The sequence below is a fragment of the Petaurus breviceps genome, unplaced genomic scaffold, assembly GCF_028583685.1.
Source record: "Petaurus breviceps papuanus isolate PSGF00001 unplaced genomic scaffold, PetGlider_PUasm1.0 90919, whole genome shotgun sequence".
In the NCBI taxonomy this organism is placed as follows: domain Eukaryota; kingdom Metazoa; phylum Chordata; class Mammalia; order Diprotodontia; family Petauridae; genus Petaurus; species Petaurus breviceps.
This window is the reverse complement of record NW_027187378.1, coordinates 4,668,087-4,689,949: the sequence shown is the minus strand read 5'-3', so window position 1 is coordinate 4,689,949 and position 21,863 is coordinate 4,668,087. Positions and strand designations below refer to the sequence as shown.

General features: G+C 36.1%; 1 protein-coding gene across 1 annotated transcript in view; it reads right to left on the bottom strand.

The window, feature by feature from the left end:
- Nucleotides 1-646: 646 nt before the first annotated feature.
- SPTLC3 (serine palmitoyltransferase long chain base subunit 3) overlaps nt 647-21,863 on the bottom strand; it is a 192,712-nt gene continuing 171,495 nt past the window's right edge. The window contains exons 11-12 of the mRNA XM_069075429.1: nt 8,078-8,207; nt 647-2,383 (exon numbers count right to left, since the gene is read on the bottom strand). Coding sequence (XP_068931530.1) covers nt 2,270-2,383; nt 8,078-8,207 — 244 coding nt within the window. The 3' untranslated portion in view covers nt 647-2,269. The remainder of the gene's footprint in view (nt 2,384-8,077; nt 8,208-21,863) is intronic.

Genomic DNA, 21,863 nt, shown 5'->3' with positions numbered 1-21,863 from the left:
TTAGGTGTTTTCTCATTAAGCATATGTAGGACAGAGAGCCTCCTAAAAAGAGACATCTTTTGTCTTGAGTACAGGAGTATAATAAATTGCCCCCCTCCCCAATCCCTTGGACTCTGATGAAGAAGAAGCACCCTCCCCCATAGGGGGAAAAGTCATCAGTTTCCAACAAAAAAATACAGCTTTGGTTCCTTAGTGAAAATAAGTCACTTGGGTGAGTATGCATATGACTGAGTCCAAAAGCATTCATCATGAATTAAAAACTCATTGTATAGGTTTGGAGTGCAGGCACAGATCCAGAATTAAAGATGAAAACCTATCTCCTCCCCACCCCCCACTCCCAAAAGTTTCCCTTATAGAACCAAAGACCCATCTCTTTTGGACTCTTTACTAGGAATAATTCCATTGAAATGGACCTGTCTAGTAATAAAAGAATTTTCATTTGTACATTTATGCAGCAAACTTGCTTTCATGCACAAAAGCCTACTGCTTCAGTATCTTAACTATAATCTTAATTAGTTATGAAAACCAAAACCAAAAACAACAGTATGGTGATGTTACCGAATTTTCAGCACTGCCCTCTTCCCCACAATAAAACACAACCTTTATATATCCATTAGTACTATATAGTAATCCACTTTTAAACCAATATAATTAAAGATTTTATTTATTTCCCAATAACAAAAACTTCCTTTAATAAGCAATGACCATTAATTACTGAATTGTCTAGCCCCTCAACTCCCACATTTACTAGGCACCTTGTTGTCTGGGTCTTTAATCCCTACCTTTTTCAGGGACTCAGGTATCTAGTCCTTCAACTCCCACCTTTCATTAAATCTAGCATTGTAAGCATGGGTTGTGTTACAACTGTGGAATAAAGAACGTGAAAATGTGGGTGCATCTGTACAACAGAAAACCAAACATCCTTGATCTGATTTGTTTATAAAGTCATTTGATAGAGTGAAATGTTATGTAGCTCATTCTTACAATTAGGGAAGCTTTTCTAAAAGATCACTCTATTTGTCCTTTCCAACTCTGCTTGAATGCCAGCTGAATGTTTATCTTACAGCTAAAGTTTTCCCAGCAGATCTCTGCATGTCAATCAGATACACTTAACATAGGTCATTGACCAGCCTCTCTTCATAATCATTGGGCCACAAGCTCAAATACTTTAGCTATAGTCAGTTGTGTTTCACATATAAAAAAGAGCTCTCTGAGTTCAAAATTCAACTTTTATCTCAGTCAAGATGCTATACATGTACTAGGTGACAAGATTCCTTGATAGATTTGGCTCTGGGTGTCACAGGCTTGATAAAGTGCATTATAAGTTAATTTTAAATATTTTGAATTGAAAAGATTTTTTAAAAAGAGTAGTCTTGTGATAGTGGCCAAAGAACATGAATTGACTCAGCATTTTTTCTAAAGTTAAAAAAAGAGATATTAGAATGACTTCATTCACAAGATTTATAGTATACATGCTAAATAGAAACTTTGAGTGGTACTACCAATATTTAGGTTACTATAAGTTATAGAGTCAGCCATCCTAGAAGGAAAAGTCTTTATTTTTAACTACACTCACGTCCACACCTAAATTTGGCTCATGCCCTCAAAAGGAAAAGTTAGAAAATTGGAATAAACCATGTAGGACCAATATGAGGAAAGGAAAAGAATGTTTTTCTTCAAAGACTTTCTTTAGTACTTGTTCACCAGCTCTACTTACTCCCTCATAGCATTAATTTTCTCTCAGCACCTGTCTTTTGAAAAATTCAAAATATGGCAAATAGAAATTCATATCTCTTTTCCTTTCTGAAACATTTCAAAATTATGATGGGTGCTTTTAGAGTTGGTACAAATAAAAACATCCCACAAGTCTTCAGATGAATTATGCTTTAACTAAAGCACAATAAAACTTGCTAAATTAAAATTTTAAAACTCTTTTCCCCATTGCCCTGAAAGGCACTGAACCAAGGAGGCTGCACAGTAGCAAATGAGATCCAGGCTCTTTGCCATCAAAAATACACTAAGAGCATGTTTTTCTTTGGGAAGCCTTAGGTGAGGAGAAACTTAAATCTGGAACCATACTTCAACCTCTATAGGCACAAGTTGGAGACAGTAAAACTTCAACAGCAGTGCTTTCCTCAATTGAGTTGGCTACTCCGAAAACAAAAACTGTTCTAAGAAAGAGAAGAAATACATTTATTTTCCTTTTGGGTCAAGGAGGGAGGTCTTTTTTTTTTTTTTGGCAAAGTCTGTTCTCTTTCAGCTTGGAAACTTAATCTTCAAGTTCAAAGTTTGTTTCATCCAGTAGTTCAGGGCAAGCTGACTTTTTGTGCCGTGAGTATTTCAGTCTCAGAATATTACCTATTTCATCAATCTCTTTTAAGACCTGCAACGAAAATATTAGAATATATCCTTTAAGTCATCATGACATTGATTTAGGCTCTTCTCCCCTGAGGAGACCATGTAAATAGTAAAGACCACATTAGATATAACTACAGTATTGTTTTATGGTAATCCATTTTAAACAAAAAGAGTAAGATTTTGTAATTGTTTTTCTGAACCCTAACCCCTATTAACTTTTGAATTGTTGATTTGATCCCTTCACATCTTCAGAATCCTACTTATCCTTCAAAACTCATCTCATATGTCTCCTTCCAGGAATCCTTTCCTTGACCCTCCTCTCCCTTCTCTTCACCTACCAACTAGAAGTGATTAATTGATTTGTCGCGCTTCTAAATCTGGGTGGTGTGGTACAGGGGGGAGTAATGGAATTGAAGTCAAACTCACTTGCTCTAGTTTGCATACTTCATTTTCTTCTCTTTAAAAAAATTGGACAGGGCTGCTAGGTGGTACAGTGGATAGAGTGCTGGGCCTGAAGTCATGAAGACTCATCTTCCTGAGTTCAAATCTGGACTTAGACACTTTCCACCTGTGTTAACCTGAGCAAATCACTTAGCCCTTTTTGTGTCAGGTCTTCATATGTAAAAATTAGTACGTAGACAAAGAAATGGCAAACCACTGCAGTATTTCTTGGGGCGGCCAGGTAGCACAGCGAGTAAGAGCACCGGCTCCAGTGTCGGGATGACCTGGATCAAATTCGGGCTCAGATACTCAGCACCACACCCAGAAATAACTGGCCGTGTAACTTTGAGTAAGGTACTTAACCCCAATTGCTTTAAAAAAAAAACTGGACAATATTTGCCCTCCTTCAATTGTATAGTGTTCTTCCCATTCTCTACACAAACAAGTAAGGTATCCTGCTTTATGATGAGGTAGATTATGATCACAAATATTAAATGATTTTTAGAAATGTTAAGGTTCTTCCACATGAGAGATAATTTTCAAACTACTAGCCTCTTAATTGGTTGTTGATGAATCAGGTTGTCTCTTGGTTTTCTCTTTAGGACTCTATAGTTCTGCAAAGGCATTAAGAGTGGGAGCGCCTACTCTGATCCACTGTTATCACTAGAGACAAATTTATGTGGCATTTATTTGGTGTTTCATATATATTGAAGTCTTTTCATCTGAAAAATATGTTTTCTCTGGGTCCTGGTTTTCTCATCTGTTAATGATGCATATCTTTGAGATATGGGGGGGGGGGGCGGAGTCAAAATGGCAGAGTAGAAGCAGGACCTTCGCTGCTCTGGCTTCTACCTTCCCCAATCCATGTGAAAGGGACCCTAAACAAACTATGGAGCTGCAGAACCCACAAAACGACACAGAGAAGCTAACCTCCCACTAAGCAAAGCATGGCAGGCCTGCAGGAATCGGCCAGCTCAGTGCTCTGGGAGCCGAGCCCAGCCCCAAGCCAAGGCTTTAGCCCTAGGGCGGGCCTGATGGGATTCCAAATCAGCAGCAGCTGTGGCCATTTCCAGATTTATCAACACATAGATGCGAAGGACAAAGTGAGAGGTGAGTGCAGTCTGAACTTTGGGACCAGTAAGTGGGAGTGCATGGCTTTTGCCCTTGGGGCGAGAAGCCACTGAGCTGCCTGCACAGCCAGCCAGCCCCATGTGGAAGCTTCAGCTCCTGGCCTGCAGAGTGTAGGGGGACCAAGTACCAGTCTGAAGGGTAATTGCTCTTGCTTTAACCTGCTTGGATCTGAATTGCAGTCTAGGGTGGAGGTTCTGGGGTGTTTTCCAGCTTGCCAGAGTGTGTGGAGACCTCAGAGAGGGCACCCATCAAATATCTCCGGCAGCTGAGAAAACTCCAGCGTTTAGGACGAAAGCTCCCCTGTCTGGTGGCAGAGTCCTACTGTGGCAAAAAGCCCAGGGGTCAAGTGACTGAGGGGTGACATGACCAGGCAAAGGAAACAAAGCAGACAGAAGATTCCAACATTAGACTCCTATTTTGGGGACAAAAAGGAGCAAAGCATGGAACAGGAGGAAGACAGTGAAATCAGAACTCCTGCACCAAAAGCTTAAAAGGAAAATACGAGCTGGTTACAGGCCATAGAGGACCTTAAGAAGCAGATAAGAGAAATGGAGGAAAAATTGGGAAGAGAAATGAGAACAGTGCAAGAAAATTACGAAATGAGAGTCAACAACCTGACGGAGGAAAATACCACCTTAAAAAATAGACTAACTCAAATGGCAAAAGAGGCTCAAAAAGGCAATGAGGAGAAGAATGCCTTAAAAAGCCGAATTCGCCAGATGGAAAAAGAATCTCAAAAGCTCACTGAGGAGAATCATTGCTTCAGAATTAGATTGGAACAAATGGAAGCTAATGGCTTTATGAGAAAACAAGATGCTGTTAAACAGATCCAAACAAATGAAAGAGTAGAAGGCAATGTGAAATATCTCATGGGAAAAACCACTGACCTGGAAAATAGACCCAGGAGAGATAATTTAAAAATTATCGGACTACCTGAAAGCCATGATCAAAGTAAGAACCTAGAAATCATCCTCCAGGAGGTTCTCAAAGAAAACTGCCTTGATATTTTAGAACCAGAGGGCAAAATAGAGGTTGAAAGAATCCACCAATCACCTCCTAAAAAAGATCCCAAAAAGAAAACTCCTAGGAATATTATAACCAGGTTCTGGAATTCCCAGATTAAGGAGAGAATATTATAAGCAGCCAGGAAGATACAATTTGAATATTGTGGAAACACAATCAGGATAACCCAGGATCTGGCAGCTTCTATACTGAGGGATCGAAGAGCTTGGAACATGATATTCCGTAGGTCAAAGGAGCTGGGATTAAAACCAGGAGTCACCTACCCAGCAAAACTGAGTATCATGTTTCAGGAGAAAATATGGTCATTCAGTGGAACAGAGAACTTTCAAGCATTCTTGCTGAAAAAACCAGAGTTGAATAGAAAATTTGACATTCAGATACAAGAAGCAAGAGATGCATGAGAAGGTAAACAGGGGAAAGAAATCATAAGGAACTTATCAAAGTTGAACTATTAACATTCCAACATGGAAAAACAATAAATGTAACTGATGAAACTTTTCTCAGTATGAAAATAGTTGAAGGGAATAGAAATATATATATATATATATATGTATATATATGTCTATATATGTGGGTATATGGGCATATGAATACATATGTGAATATGTGTATACATGTTTACAGGTATACATGGATAGAGGGCACAGGACCAATTTAACAGGAAGTGATGATACTTAAAAGGTGAAATTAAGAGATGAGAGAGGAATATAATGAGAGGAGATGGGGAGAGACAGAATGAGGTAAACTATCTCATATAGAAGAGGCAAGGGAAAATGGTTACAATGGAGGGGAAGAATAGGAAGGCAAAAGGAAATGGGTCAAGCTTATTCCCATTGAATTTGACTTGAGGAGGGAATGAAATACACACTAAATAGGGTATCTCACCCTCTAGAAGAGTAGGGGGGAAGGGGATGAGGGGGGGGGCGGGGGGGGGAGAGAAGTTAGAAGCACCCACTTTTGAAAAGGGATGGTATCAAAGTAAAGAATAGAACAAGTGGGAGGTGGGATAGGAGGGAGGGAAATATAGTCAGTCTTTTACAATATATTTACTGTGTTATTGTTTTGCATTAGCCACACATGTACAATCTATACTGAACTGCTTATCTTCCAAGGAAGGGTGGGTGACAAGGGAGGAAGGGAATGAATCTGGAATTCAAAGTTTTAAAATAAAATATTTAAATATATATATACACCATTATTAATACTATTTTACATGTAATCGGGAAATAAGATATACAGGCACTGGGGCATAGAGATTCACTGGAAAACTTGAAAGGGGTATGGGAGAAAATATGGGAGGGAGCAGATTGGAGGAGTGGATATCCTGTGGGACTGCTATTTTGGGGCGGTGGGTAGGGGAAAAATGGGGAGAAAAATTTAACTCAAAATCTGGCAGAAATGAATGATGTAAATCAGAAGTTAATAAAGCATTTGAAAAATGAAAAAAAAAAGTTCTAACCTAGGCCATGGCCGTCCTAAAAAAAAAAAAATGATGCCTATCTTTGCTACTTCATAAAAGCTGGGAAAGTGCTTTGAAAAGTCCAAAGTGTGATATAACTATAGAGGTGACATTAACACTGTAATTTGTTCTTAGTGCTTTCCATCCTCAAATTATCTTTGTTTACTTTCCCTTTACATCTTACATTTTCCCATTAAAGGGCAAGTTTCTTGAGGGTGGGGACTGTGTTTTTTTTTAGGAGGGGAGGGGTATCTCTAGTGTTTAGTACAGTTACTTTGTATGCAGTAGAGACTTAATAAGTGCTTGTTGAATTTAAATGAATCTGAAAAGTAGGGATATCAATATTTGCACTACTACCTATCTCAGGGTTTTTGTGAGAAAAGTATATAAACAGAAATGGATCTAAGCTATTTCAGGAAGGATTTAGTCTAGGCTAAATATAAAATCATAAATAATAAGAGTTATTAAATGTTAGAATGGAGTGGGGGAGACCATGACTGGGTGGATCCTATTCATGGAATCTCCTTTTAAGAGACCTTTACAAATGACAGAGTTTTATATGTGGTCTTAGCTGAAGGAAAAGGGATAGACTAGATGCCTCAGGTGTCCTTGTTTCTCTTTAAAGTAATAAAAGCTATCTTGTGATAATCTCAAGATTTGACAGCCAGTTAACAAGAATATTTTAAGAAGCTTCTATGTGTCAGGCACTGTGCTATTCATTTTATAGTAAATAAAATGCAGAACTGGCATTGCATTTAAGGAGTGTGTGTGTGTGTGTGTGTGTGTGTGTGTGTGTGTGTGTGTTTTGGCCAGGGAATTACATAAATTTTAAATTCCAATATAATTCAATTCAACAAGAATTTATTAAGTTGCTGCTATGCGCAAGGCACTGTACTAGGCATTTGGAATATAAAGACACAAATATACATGTACCTAGTTAAGTCAATACTAAATACATACAAACTAAATGCGATGTAATTTCATTTTTTTCTATTTGTGTGAGTATATTGAGGATACTAACAATTGTGGTCATTGAAAAGACTTACTGTAAGAGGTGGTTTTTGAAATGAGCCTTAAAAAGTTCAAGGTATTCAAAGAGGCAGAAGTGAGGACATGACTTGAGAGACAGAATTTGTTGTACTGGAAAATAGCAAGTTAGGCCAGTTTGACTGAAGCATAGAGGGAATGAAGGAGAATAATGTGAAAGAAATCTGGAAAGATAGGTTAGTGCTAGATTATGAAGGTATTTAAATGGCATTATCTGTTTTGAGTGGGAGATTGGTGTGGTAAGACCTGTGCTTTAGGAATATTAGTTTAGTAATAGTGTGGATGATGGACTGGAGAGGGGAAAAATCAGAAGCAGACAAATTAAGGAGCTGTTATATTGGTCTGGGTAAGAGGTGATAAGGCCCTTATTGCGGGGGTGGGGGGATGTGAATGAAAAGACCCACCCCTGCAGTTTACTGAATTTATTAAATGGTTGGGCATCTTGTTGTTACTTAGTTTTTGTTTACTATTTTAATTTGTATTTTCTTCAAGTCACCCACCAGAGACCTAGGAACCTCCAAATGTTAAAGAATTTAATATCTTTGAGAACTAAAATGACAGAACTTTCTGGGCCACAGGACCACAAAGAATCCAGTAAAACACTTCTTGAGAACTTACCGTATCTAGCATTTCCCGAGTATGTGAAGATGACATACAAAAACGAGCCCGAGCTTCTACTAGTGGAGTGGCTGGAAAGCCCACTACTACAACACCAATTTTTCTTTGTAATAGGATTCTTGCAAATGCACTGTGAGGGTGGGGGATAGGGGTGAGCAAAACAAAAAGAGAGAATTAGAAGTAATCCAACACTATCCACAAAAGGAAAGGAAGGAATGTAAAAATTAAAATTGTGTTCACTTGAAAACAGTGTAGGAAATTTACAATTTCTTTAAAATATTTCTCAAGACTTCATAGATCTGTTTTTCATAAGTATAGACCTTTCTCCCACCAATATAAATTGTAGACCTCTTTAAAAATTAGTAGATGGTCTTTGGGAGTTTTGGAGAAAAACCAATTGACCTTTGGCAAGGTTGGTGATTAATATCTTCAGATATAGCTAGGTTGATACTTGAGTAACAAACAAAGATGGACAAAGCCCATAGTAAAACTCTGTCTAATGCAGTAGGATCTCTTAGAGTTTGTGTTATGTTTGAATTCTCTCTTCAACAACCTAGGGTTTCCTTCATACCTTTAGTGAGGAGTTTTACCATCTCAGTTAGTGGAGATGATAATTTCATAACCTTTCAGATATAAGTTGAAACTGATTGGCCAATTAATATTGAGACCACACTAAATATAGTCTTATCATTAAGGGTTATAAAACTTGTTAGCCCTTTATAAATGGCAATAAAATCTTCTGACACTGAAAAGATGATTTTAATACCTGTTGAATGTGCTTTGAAAAGTGTGTACATATATTAGTGCCTTAATATTTGCCAAGTTGCTAATACAAAAGACTGATCTTTGGAACGTAATGATCTGTGAAATCAAAATTGCAGGTGCCCCAAAATACAGTAGAGAGATGTGTGGGGCTACAACTTATTTCCACGGATGACTTTTTTTTATTTATTTATTTATATAAAGGATTAGGACCTTTTTTATATCATGAATTTCCTTGGTGTATATGCCAAGATGTGCTGGTAAATACTCAACAACCAACTCTCTGAAAATGCAGGACACACTTTTAAGGCTAATCTACATTACTCATATTTTCTACATTACTTTAAGTCTGGATAAAGAGCAAAATAATAAATTAAACCCTGATTGGCAGTGTTTGCAGAATTGTGAGATATAAATGCTCACCCTGAAGTTTTAACTGTTGACTCAAAGCAGTTATGAACTGGCTTCAGCATGCCCTAGGTATGCCTGGTATACTGTATCAAAGGGTGTGAACAGTTGAGTAACTTTACTTACATAATTCTAAATCGATTTCTAGAAAGATTAGATTGACTCACAGATCTCCCAATAGCGTGCCAGCATTTTCATCTTCTCATAGCCCTAACATTGACTCTTTCTATTTGGAGTGGTTTAAATGTACATTTTTGTCATTATTAGTGATTTGGATACTTTTTTCATAAGTTGTTGATAATTTATATTTCTTTGGAAAATTGTTCATATCCTTTGACCACTGTTTTTTTGGGAATGACTCTTTGCATTATAGGTTTGTAACAATTCCCTATATGTTTTTAATATCAGACCCTTAGCAGAGAATTTAATACAAAGATTTTTTACCTTCTTGATAGATTTCTCTTATCATGCTGATTTCTTTAATGTTGGTCATGCAAATGCTTTCAAGTTTTATATAATTTAAATTGTCTATTTTTTATTAAGAAAGAATTCTCCCACTAATGATAATTGTGAAATGTGAAAGGTGCTTCTTTGTATTCTCCTTTACTAAAAAAAATGAACTCTTTGCATTTAGGTTACACATTAACATGGAACTTGACTAAGATGGCTAGTTTAAATTCAATTTCTGCAAAAATGTCTTCTAGTTTTTGCAATAGTTCCTTTAGACCAGACCAGGGATGGGGAACCTGCAGCTTCAAAGCCACATGTGGGCTTCTAGATCCTTGGATGTGCCCTTTTGACTGTGTTCAAGTTTTACAGAAAAAATCCTTTTATTAAGGGTTTTGCTCTATGAAGTTTGGATTTAGTCAAAGAGCTGCACTTGAAGACCTAAAGGACCACATGTGGCCTCAAGGCCACAGATTCCCCACCCCTGGACTAGAATGTTTTTCCTTTAGTAGCTTGTGGTAATTGGGTTTAATGAACACTGTACTATTAAATTCATTTGCTTCTGAATGTTGCTTATTTAGTCTATTCTACTGTTCTATATTTTTCTTCTTTAAGCAATACCAAATAGTTTGAGGACTGATGTTTTGAAATAAAGATTGAAATCTTATAATGCTATATTTCCTTCATTCCTTTTTTATTTTCATTCTTTCTCTTGAGGTTCTAGATTATTTTTTTGGGGGGGAGGCTTAGTTCTCTAAAGTTCTCTAATACCTGCTTGCTGGTATAGCACTAATCTGTACATTAATTTTAGTAGTTATCATTTTTGTTATTTTGCTACAACCGAACCATTAACAATGAACTTCTCTTCGATGATTTATATCTTCCTTTATTTGAGTGCTTTCAAGTTTTCTTCATAATAACCTCAATTGGTATCCCTGTGGGTTAACTCAGAGATATTTTATGCATTTTGTAATGATTTCAAATGAACTTAATCTTTTTAGTATCTCCTGCTTTTCCACTTTTTGGTGGTACTTTATAGAAAATGCTAATGGTTTTTGTGGATTTATGTTCTATTCTGCTACTTTGCTGAAGCTGTTTTTTTTTTTCAGTGTCAGTTCTCTGGGATTTTCTAAGTCAATTAACATGACAATTTTATCTTCTCTTTCTCTGTGTTTATACCTTTGATTTTGTTTTCTTGTTATGTTACCATACTTAATATTTTTAGAAAGATGTCAACAAATAGCATGGAGTAGCAGAACTTTTGCTTTTCCCCTGGACTTACTAGAAAAATTTCCAATAGTTCATCATTTCCAATAATACTGACTTTTGGTTGAGTTTTATATACTTGATTACATTAAAGAAAATCCTTTCCATGCCTGTGATTTTTAGTGTTTTGTTTTCTTAAAATATAAATAAGTGCTTGTTGTAGCTGGTCCACCTCTTTGGTCATATATCACCTGATTATCTTTTAAGGTATTTTGTGTGCCACACTATTATAAGTAGTATGCTGTAGGCTATTTACACCCATCCTTTCTATTGCTTTTTGGGTCACCCATAGTTTTGATTCTTCTGTTATCTTCCAAAAAATGTATAATCGGAAAAGGAAGTAGACTGTTTAAGTTAAATTAAAGTTCAGCAAAAATTTATTAACTACTCTTCCTTTCTGGGTACCATGCTTGGTGCCTGGATATAAAGACAGAATGAAACAACCTTGCCCTCAAGGTATATATTTTCCCTTGGAATTACAACATGTAAATACAGTATAATTGAGGATTAAGAGAGAGCGTTGACAATTGGGAAGGTCAGGAGGTGGCACCTGAGCTATTTCTTGAAGGAAGCTAGGGTTCTAACAGGGCTGAGGTGGCAGTGCATTTTAGGTAGGGGGGACAGGTTGTAATACAGCTTTGTCAGTCATTCAAAGATCAGTGCTTACTGTATGCCAGATACTGTGTGGGGCACTGGGGAGAAAAAGAAAGGTTAAAAAAATAGTTCTTCATTAATAATGAAAAATAATAGATGGAGAGCCTTGAATATTGTATGACATATCTGTAATATTAGAAAAGCTAAGGGAATATCTCCAGTAGAGAGATTTTTTACAGAGGAATCTATTAAGGACATGGACAAAAATATTGAAGGGTGAGAAAGTGTACTTAGGTTGTGACTTGTATACAGAAGTAAGAAAAGCCTACATTGATGAGTTAATGAATCCATTGAATTATAAAAATTACCAATAACTAGAAATAACTAATTCAAAGTACTTATATAATAATAATAGCTAATATTTATATAGTGCCTGCTGTAAGCCAGGCAAATGTGCTGGTTTTTTTTTTCAGTGTCAGTTCTCTGGGATTTTCTAAGTCAATTAACATGCCAATTTGCTTTTTTCAGTCAAAGACACCATGTGCAGGGGTTTGTACTTTGTGATGATAAAAATCTTGTAATCAGCTGCAAAGTCGGAAAACCTTATGATTTTTGAGGTTATTGAGCTAGAACTGAGTGTACATTTAAAGAGACGACCCACTCATTGCTCTCTGCTTCTTGGCTTTGAAGAGAGAGGACTACGTTGAGTTGCCTTCTGAGGGAAGAGTAGTTGTTCAGTCACCTGGCTGGTTACTTGGTAGCTTTGAAAACATATTTTGCCTTTGCAAGTCTGTGTCTGGGATAGGGATACCTCCCTTTTGTGTCTTCCTCACTGACTGAGCAGCAAACTGGAGATGGCTAGGGCCAGGCAGTGACCTTGTAAGTTTGGAGAAGTATGTTCATAGGGTCCCCTTGTAACTGGGAGCAGTAGCAGCGGCCTACAACAGCAGAAACATCTGCAGATGGCTGGTGAAAGACATTTTGAGGACAGTGAGATTGTGACCCTTCATTACTGAGAAGATTCTAGAGAGTCACTGATCCTCAGAGCCCAGCAAGGAATTAGACTTAAGAAGAACTGAAGGAGGGCTCCATGAAGGGAGAAAAGAACTTGTCAAATATGTTCTCTAAGCACATACCCTTGTATTTTAAGTCTGATTCCACTTTCCTTTCAGATGTTGTCTATTTTTATGGGAGAATATACCTCAGGTTTGGATGGACTGTTTTCTATCAACTATTCTTACTATATCTGCTTAATATCTTTTGTAAAAATTAATAAGTTCACTAGCTCAGACTTATCAGTGAGAAGTGTGCTGATGGGAATTTATGGATAACACTATGAAAACCCCTAGAATCCTGTGGGAAGGAATAGTCAGTCTTCCTTTGAGGACTTTAAGAGTGCTTAATTATGGAATTAAGAGTAGGCACTACATTGAGAAGGATAAATCTACACAGACACTTCAGAGACAAACCAATTAACCAGATGAAATAAGGTGGAATTATTCACACATATGTGCAAGACACCAAAAAAAAGGGAGGGGGATTATATCTGTAGTGCTTGGAGAGGCTAGACAAATCCTTTTTATAGCATCTCTCATATAGTACTTTTAAAATTTATAAAACACTAGCCCTGTGATGTAGGAAGCACAAATATTATTATTTCCATTTTATAAATGAGGGAACTGAGATTAGGTGAAATTACTTATTTATAAGCAACACAAAACCAAAATTCCAAGCCATCTCAAGTTTCTAAGACAAATACTTTTTCTAATAGAACTTGCTATGATTTTTTGATATATCCATGTGTGTCAAATTATCAGGCTTTTTCTTTTGTAGCAGCAGCACAGATTCTGGAATGTAAAGCCTCAAAGTTTGGACAAACTCCTGCATATTTATGTACAAATGACAGACATTAGACAATAGGACATAAACTTGAAAAGTGAATCTTTTCTTGTTAGGCCCAGTAAATCCCATTTGGCAACCTTTAATACCTGAATGAATCCTCCCAGATGAGAGAAAAATGCTTGAGACCTGTTGTTAGCATTAAAAAGTTGCTAAGTCTGTTTTTTTAGGCTTGAAGCCTGACAGCTCTACAGAAACCTTCAAGTCATAATTCAGAAATAAGACTTGAACCAGATGGAAGAGGAACGCCATAAATTAATTCTTCTTTTTCAGAATTTTAGTGTTTTGTCCTGCAAACTTCAAATGGAGATTTATCAAACAAAGCAATGAAGACAGCACTTTTAAAGACCAACAAAATTTTTACAGCCACTCTGTTGAAGTAAGAACTGAGAATTAATCTTCGTATTTGGGGTGAAAAAAATAGATGAACATGGTGAATTTTACTTGAGAAAGCTGTAAAAAAAAAAAAGGTTGTTTATCCTTTTTCTGCACTGCATAGTAGGTTACCCAAAGAATTATATAGGGAGAGAGTTCAATAATTAGACACAAAATAAAGTACATTTAATTCTGTAGTGTAAACAACTTCTCTACTTATCTCAGGCCAGCTATCTTTGATACCAAAAGGCCAACTGTATAGTCTTTGTGTCATTTGTTCTCACCAAAGGAATAGAATGATGCTATTTCTGGTGTACAGCAAACATGTGACTGTATTGATTCATTATGTAAATAAGGAACTTTTCTGATGGTTTTCTCAAGAAATTTAGTTGAGAAAGGAATGCAAGATAAAGACCATGACTGATGGGGCTGGGACTGATTGGATAAATTGAGGTTTTATTTTTAAGAATAGGGGAGACATTGGTGTGTTATAGGCAGCTGAGAAACAAATAGCCATTAGGCAGGGAGAGATTAAAGGCTAATGAGAGAGTAGGAATGATAAGGGGTATAATCTTCTGAAGATGATGGGATGGAATGGGATCAAGGGTTCATGAGAAGGTTGTTTGTGTTGGCAACAGGAGACAAACATGAGACAAATTTGAAGATGTAGGGGATAACAGCTATTTTTGAGATGAGGGGAAACTAGAAGAGGAAACTACTGGAGAATAGCCCTAATTTTTTTTGTTGAAATTGGAGATCTTCAACTGAGAGGATAGGGGAGGGGATGAAATGGTGATATTAAGGAAGGATGAAAAGGTCTGGAATAGCTGTTGTGGTGAGTGGACTTGATTAGGGAGTTATAAAACATTGCCTTCAATGAGAACTTACTTGAGATTATGTAAAACAAATGAAAAAAAATATTTTTCCATCTCCATTTGGCACCTTGTGAACAGGAACAAAGGTGGTATATGGTGGGAGTAACACTTCAGCAAAAGGAAAAGGGAATAATGGACCCTTTGTGGGATACTGTAGAGTAGAGGTGTCCAACCCAGGGTTTCCAGGACCATGATACTCCTAAATGTGGCCTCAACCAGATTAAAATGTAATTGGGAAATATTAAATAAAAAATATGCAATAGAAGATAGATAATGTTAATATATGGTTTTTGGAGTCAATATGTTGCTGCTTGCCCAGTTTAGTGACCCAAATTTCTATTTGAGTTTGATACTATTGATGTTGCATATAACCAGTTTACCAAAATGGAGAATAATATAACCTACGTATTAGTGATATCCTGAGAATAACTAAGGACTGGAGGTCATGGTGAAGCTAAAGAATAGGTCTAGGGATTATAAAGCCTAGGGAAAGATGGAATGACATATGATTATGATCAATATAGCTCTAAATTTTTAAGTTAATTTATTATAATTTTTGTTACATTGTTTAAATCTGTGAACAGTGACTGCAATTATTTGTCTTCCTTTATTTCTCTAAAGAGTCCTTGTATAAGTTTATGTAAGTATATGTCGAGTGCACTTTTGTAGATTAACTCAGAGTGATTTTATGTATTTTGTAGTTACTTTGAAAAAAAATTTCTCTTTCTGTCATTTCAACTAATGCCTTTTGATTCCCTTTTGTCCTCTGCCACTGGTGGTAGGGCTTTCTGATTTAAGAGCTCTCATATTGAGGACTGGAGAGCTGTAATATTTATTTGGTTTCTGATCAGGTAGAAACTATAGCAGTTGGTTCCAGCTGACTCTTTTCCACTTCATCTTTTGGATCGACTACATGTTATCTGATCTCTTCCTCCTATACAGTTGTTCACCTTTTCCTTGGGGTGGCTGAATGTGTTAGGTCCCTTGTTTAGGTATCGGTAGAGGCCCAGACAGAATTACTTACTGGATTACTACTGTGGAAATAGTGTTGAACTCCATCTTAACCAAAACCCTAAAGGAAGACAGGAGTAATTGGTAATTGTGGATAGTGTTCAGAATGAGAGAGTGATGGAATGGAATGTTAATTTGGCTACATGCTCAACGTTATCTATATTTCAGATCAGAGTACCTTACATTGTTTGGAAGTTTTTTCCCATCAAGTTTTCTTCTTGCTGCAATTTTAATAACTATATATGTGGTGAATTATTTGTTACTGTGAGGGTAGTGGATTCTGGAAGTTATTAAGGCAGTGTTTGCCACAGAATCTTCTGTCATTTGACCTTCCTAGAACACTTTGTATGATTCTAATTCTCTTTCACGTTGTACATTGTCTTATACTTATTTGTATATATGTGATACCTCTGCTAATAGATTGTATTCTCTTTAAGGGTTGGAACCGTGTTTTTAATTGTTCTGTCATCAGTATGTAACATTAATGCTTTGCACATCAGAGACTTATAATTTGTTAAACTAAATTGGAATTAACACTGCCTTTGTTTTGGAAACTGTACTTCTAGTAATGCTGACTAAGACTACTTTTGCTATTTTTGGCATTCACATGTTGCTTCTCATTGAGCTTTCAGTCAAAACCTTTAAGTTTATGTATATTTTTCATGTGAATTGCTTTAAAATCAGGTTTCCCTCATCTTGTACATTATGCCATTGATTTATTAAAACCAAAGTCCAGGGCTGTATTTTTCCATATGAAGCTTTATGTTATAAGTTATGGCCCATTGTTCTAGTCTGCCAACATTTTGATTCCTGATTTTGTCAATTTAATATTCTCCTCCTCCCTGTTTTGTGCCATCCCTTAATTTGATAAATATTTCTCCTTTTTAATCATATTCCATATCTTGTATCCCAAATGCATACATTGTGTATAGTAAACATTTAAAAATATTTGTTGAATTGAACTTACTGATTTAAGTATCAGACTAAAGCCAGAGCAACTAGAAGCTTATCTCCAGTTTGACACTGATTAATCAGCACTCTTTGTGTACAAGTGCTTAATCAGCTGTTAATCTGTATAAATATACTATCACCCAGTCCCATACTCTGATGGCAATTCTCAGTTAGCTGAAATATTCTTGATCAAAATGCTCAATTTCCCAATCATTCTGGTAATGTGGGAGATTGTCTTTCACTGCCACATTGATAGAGATTTCAAGAGAGGTATTGGGTGAGCATTAATTTTATTTTGGATCAAATATCTCATTTTTTTCCTTTAGTATGGATAATCCCTTGTATGTATATCATTTTGTTTGAACCTTTACTGCCCTTGTTATGATCTGGGTAAATAAATATGTAAAGGAATGACCAGTGGAGAAAGTATAGCTGGCAAAAATATTTTGGAAGATTGGTTTGTTTTTAAAATAATTATGTATTAGTAAAGTTCACATATAATACAGCACATCACCCTTTCTCCCTCTTTTCCACCATACCAAATGTCTCAACCTTTGGGTAAGTCATAATGATGATCTGAATTACCACGTTATCTAACTGTATAGGGCCAATTAATTCCTTCTTATATATTTCTCAATACTATAGTCGACCTGTCAGGTTACTCATACTGAATGAATGCCCAGGGTAGAAGGAAATTTAGAAAGTATTTAGGTCAAGCGATATTTTCACAGATTAAAAAAATCACAACAGTGACAATTTTAAATAGAGCTGGAAACCCCAAGAATTAGCTGAGGAGAATCAGGACCTTTAGAATTAGATGCTGGGGATGTTACTTTACAAGTTAATGGAATTAGGAAGAGGTTGATAGCCACTTTACATTGTGAAAAAAATTAAGTTAATTAGTTAAGGTTAATTGGCTAGAATTCACATAATCTTTCAATTGGAAGGAATTTCTGAGACCATCTAGTCTAACATGCACCTAATTAAGAATCAGTTCTACAACATACCTGATTTGTGATTTTCTTTTTTTTTTTTTTCTTAAAGCAATTGGGGTTAAGTAACTTGCTCAAGGTTACACGGCCAGGTGTTTCTGGGTGGGTGCTAAGTGTCTGAGCCCAGGATTCGATCTCCTTGTCTTCTCAACACTGGAGCTGGTGCTCTTACTCGCTGTGCTACCTGGCCGCCCCGATTTGTGATTTTCTAATCTTTCCTTGAAGCTCTGTAGTTAGAACCAATCCACTGTCTTCCAAGGTAACCCCACTTTTGACTAACTCCAAATGTTAGAAGGTACTTTTTCCCCCTTCTTCCATCAAGTGTAAATTTACAATTTCTACCCATTTTTTTTTTCTAGAACTGCCCTTTGGGACCAGACTGAAAGAGTTTAATCCCTCTTCCACAACCTTCATATAGTTGAAGGTTGCTATCATGATACTGCTTTCCCTTCCAAAATATTCCCTTCTTCAGTCTAAACAGTCACAGTTCTTTCAATTCATCCTCTCATGGTATGGCCATGGGTGTTTTCACCACTATGTTTTGTAGAATCACAGAATTTGAAAGTTGTAAGGAACATCAGTGGCCATCTTAAGTTCATTCAACTCATACATGAGAAGAATTAGCCCCATAACATTTGATGAGTAGTCATCTAGCTTTGCTTGAGCCCCCTCCAAAGAGATGTTCTTGTCTTTTGGATATTTTCCAACCATTTGATATTCTTCATAAACTGTGGCACTCCAAATAATGTTCCATATGTGATCTGACATAGAGTATAGTATTCTTGTCATCTAGTGCAGTGGTCAGTGAACCACCAGCCTATTCCTTGTATTTGTACACAGGCAAGCTGAGAATATTTTTTACATCTCAAAGTTTTATTGTATTTCATAAAATACAATAAAATATAGCTAGAAGCCAAGAGTTATTTTTAGATTTTAAAATTTTTTTGTATTTAAAAATCTAAAAACATTAATTCTGAACACCTGGGGTGGGTAGTTTACCGAACTCTGATATAGTGATAAATGACTGAATTTAGATTTAGGAAGACACTTGAGTTGTGATTATGCTTCAGATACTTATGTGACTCTGGGCAAGTCACTTCAATTCTCTCAGATTTAGTTATTTCATCTTTAAAATTGGGACAATAGTAGTATCTAGCTGACAGGGTTATTTTGAAGACCAAATGGAATGTAAAAAGTACTCTGCAAACCTTAAAAAATGCTGTATAAATCTTAGATAATAATAATAATGATGATACAGCTTAGGATATAATTATTTTTTAGAGGGAGGGCTAAGAGCAAAGGGTGGAAGTTTCGAAGAGGCAGATTTAGGTTTGAAGTGAAGAAAAACTGGTAACAATTAAAATTATTGAAAGTTGAATGGGCTTTCTCTTTAGATACTGGGTTGTTCCCCCTCACTGTTCAATCAAAGGTTAGATCACTTGTTGGGTGTGTTCTTTTTTTGGCTTTTCTGTGATTCTGTTATATCTGTGATTCTATATTTGTGAAGTTGATTATCTCAAGTGTAAGACTGTACATGTATCACTATAAATTTCTAAAAATCATTTACATATATTTCAATCAATGAAAGTCTGCCTCTCACCATCCCCCCCAGCTGAGAACAAAAGAAAAACAAAGCCTGTTAACAGTTGTTTGAATTGACTATATAGATGTGTATAGTCTATCAGAACAAATGTGCACATTAGCTATGTCCAAAAAATAATGTCTGATTCTTTGCTGAGTCCTTTTCCTCTCTCCCTTCAAAGGTGGATATAGCATGTTTCATCCTAAATCGTTTGGGATACACTTATGTTATGGTCAGTAGGGTTCCTAATTGTTTCACAATTGTTTGCCTTCACTATATTATTATCATTGCATAAATTGTTCTCCTGGCTCTGTTTGTTTCATATTAATTAATAAAAATCTTTCCAGATTTCTCTGAGACCATCTTCCCTTCATCATTTCTTTTAGAGTTGGGTTCTGGTCCTGCACTGTCCCAAGTATTTTGTTTTGGGGCTCTGGACCTCACTGCTGACTTTAACTGGGCTTTGGGCCTTAGTTATTTGCTTTCTCTGGAGGATAGACTTCCTTTCTGACTTGTACTCAGGGGCAGATCCTCCCGTTGGGTGTGGGGTTCAGCTGCAGGTCTGCCCCAGGGGGTGAGACCCTGTTGCTGGGTTGCTATGGAAACAAGGTCTCTTTGTTGGTAGACTCCAGGGGAATGTCCTCATTTTTGGCCAGCCCCAGCAGGAGTCTAGTGCGGTCAAGTTCTTGCAGGTAGGTTGTGCTGGGGGTGGGGCTTTGCTGTACTACCCAGATTACTCACTTGGGTAGGGAACTGCTGGTTTGCAGGAGGGCAGGTACTTGCTGGTGGGTTTCCCCAGGCTTGGAACCTTGCTGTAGACTCCTTGCTGTGAATCTGGCTATTGCTGATTTTGGACCTTGCTCCCCTCCCACCCCAGTCAGACCTTTTCTACTGGGCTGATAAACTGCTTCCATGCTCCTAGATTAAATCTGAGGTAGTTTTCTAGTTTTTTGGAGGGCAATTTGGGAGGGCTTCAGAGGGTTCCTTCTTTACTCCACTGTCTTAGCACTGAAAGTCTGATGTGTTATTTTAAAGTTTTTTGGAAGTGAATGTTAGGGCAGTTTGTATGAAATACTCTCTCTACTCCATCATCTTGGCTCTGTCCTTTTAAAACGAATTCCTTTTAAAAAATATTCACTAACCATCCTTTTAATCACATTCTATAATTTAACTAGGAAGTAAAATCAAACTCATTGGCATATAGACTTGCAGATTCTATTATTTTTCCTCTTGTAAAAGTATTTGAATAATATCTTCCTTTCTTCAATCCAGTTTCTCCCATTCTCCAAGATCTTAAGAAGATAACTGACAGTGACTCAACAATCTCATCTGACAGTTCTTTAATAATGTAGTTGTAATTCATCTTGGTCTAATCATGTAAAATCAAGGGCAAGCAAAAGTCTCATATTTCTACTTACCTTATGTTTCAGTCTCATATTAACTTTTATTTTCTGCCTTTTCTCCTCTAAAGATAATTGTCATTAAAAACTAATTAGAGAATGTATACAGTATTTTCAAATCTATCTCCCAAGACACACGTAGGAGCTATATTAATACAAATACAAAAGACTTTTTACAGAAATTTAAACCTAAATAATTTGAGAAATATTAATTGCTTATGAGTAGTGATGTCAGTATAGTAAAAATGAAAGTATCATATGAATTATTGTATTCAGTCCCATAGCACTCAAACCATACCAAAGGATTATTTTATAAAGCGAGAAAAAAATGATAAAATCATCTGGAACAGCAAAAAGTCAACAATCTCAAGGGAAACTAAAAAAAAAAAGAGAATGAAGCAGTACCAGATCTTAAACTATATTATAAAACAGTAATCATCAAAACTAATTGGTCTTTATATTTAAAAGAGAAGATGATCTGTGGAACATTTTAGGTGTACAACATACAGAAGCAAATGAACACAGCACACAGTGCTTGGTAAACAAAAAAACAACACCGTTACTGGGGTAAAAACTTACTATTTGATAAGAATTTGTAAGAAAAGTCTGTCAGAAGTTAGGCTTAGCAAGTCTCAAATAATATACTATATGCAGAACATAAAATCTCAAACCATAAAATAAACTCCAAATTGATACATGATATATATATTATATATATATAATTATATCACAGTAATTTAGAGGAGAAAAAAGATACCATCTTTCTGATCTATGAGTAGGGATAGAGAGGTAAAATAGACAATTTTGATTATATAAAAATTTTAAAAAGCTTTTGTATAAACAAAACCAGTGCAGTTAAAATTAGAAGAGAAACAGGAAAATGGGAAAAAAATTTCATAAAAATCCAATATATCCAAAATATGCAAAAGAGAACTGTTGAAAATTTATGAGAATTAGATCTTCCTAAATAGATGAATGATTAAGTGATATTAACAAGCTATCAACAATTGTATAAATAAAAAACAATTATATAAAAGAAATGGTTCAAATCACTAGTACTTAGAGAAATAAAAATTAAAGCAGTTGTAACTTTCACTTCATAGTCATCAGATTGGCAAAGATGACAAGTGGAAATTGATAAATTTTGATGGACCACTGGGAAAATAGATACACTATTATGCTATTGGTAGAGCTGTGAATTAGTTCAGCCATTCTACACAGCAA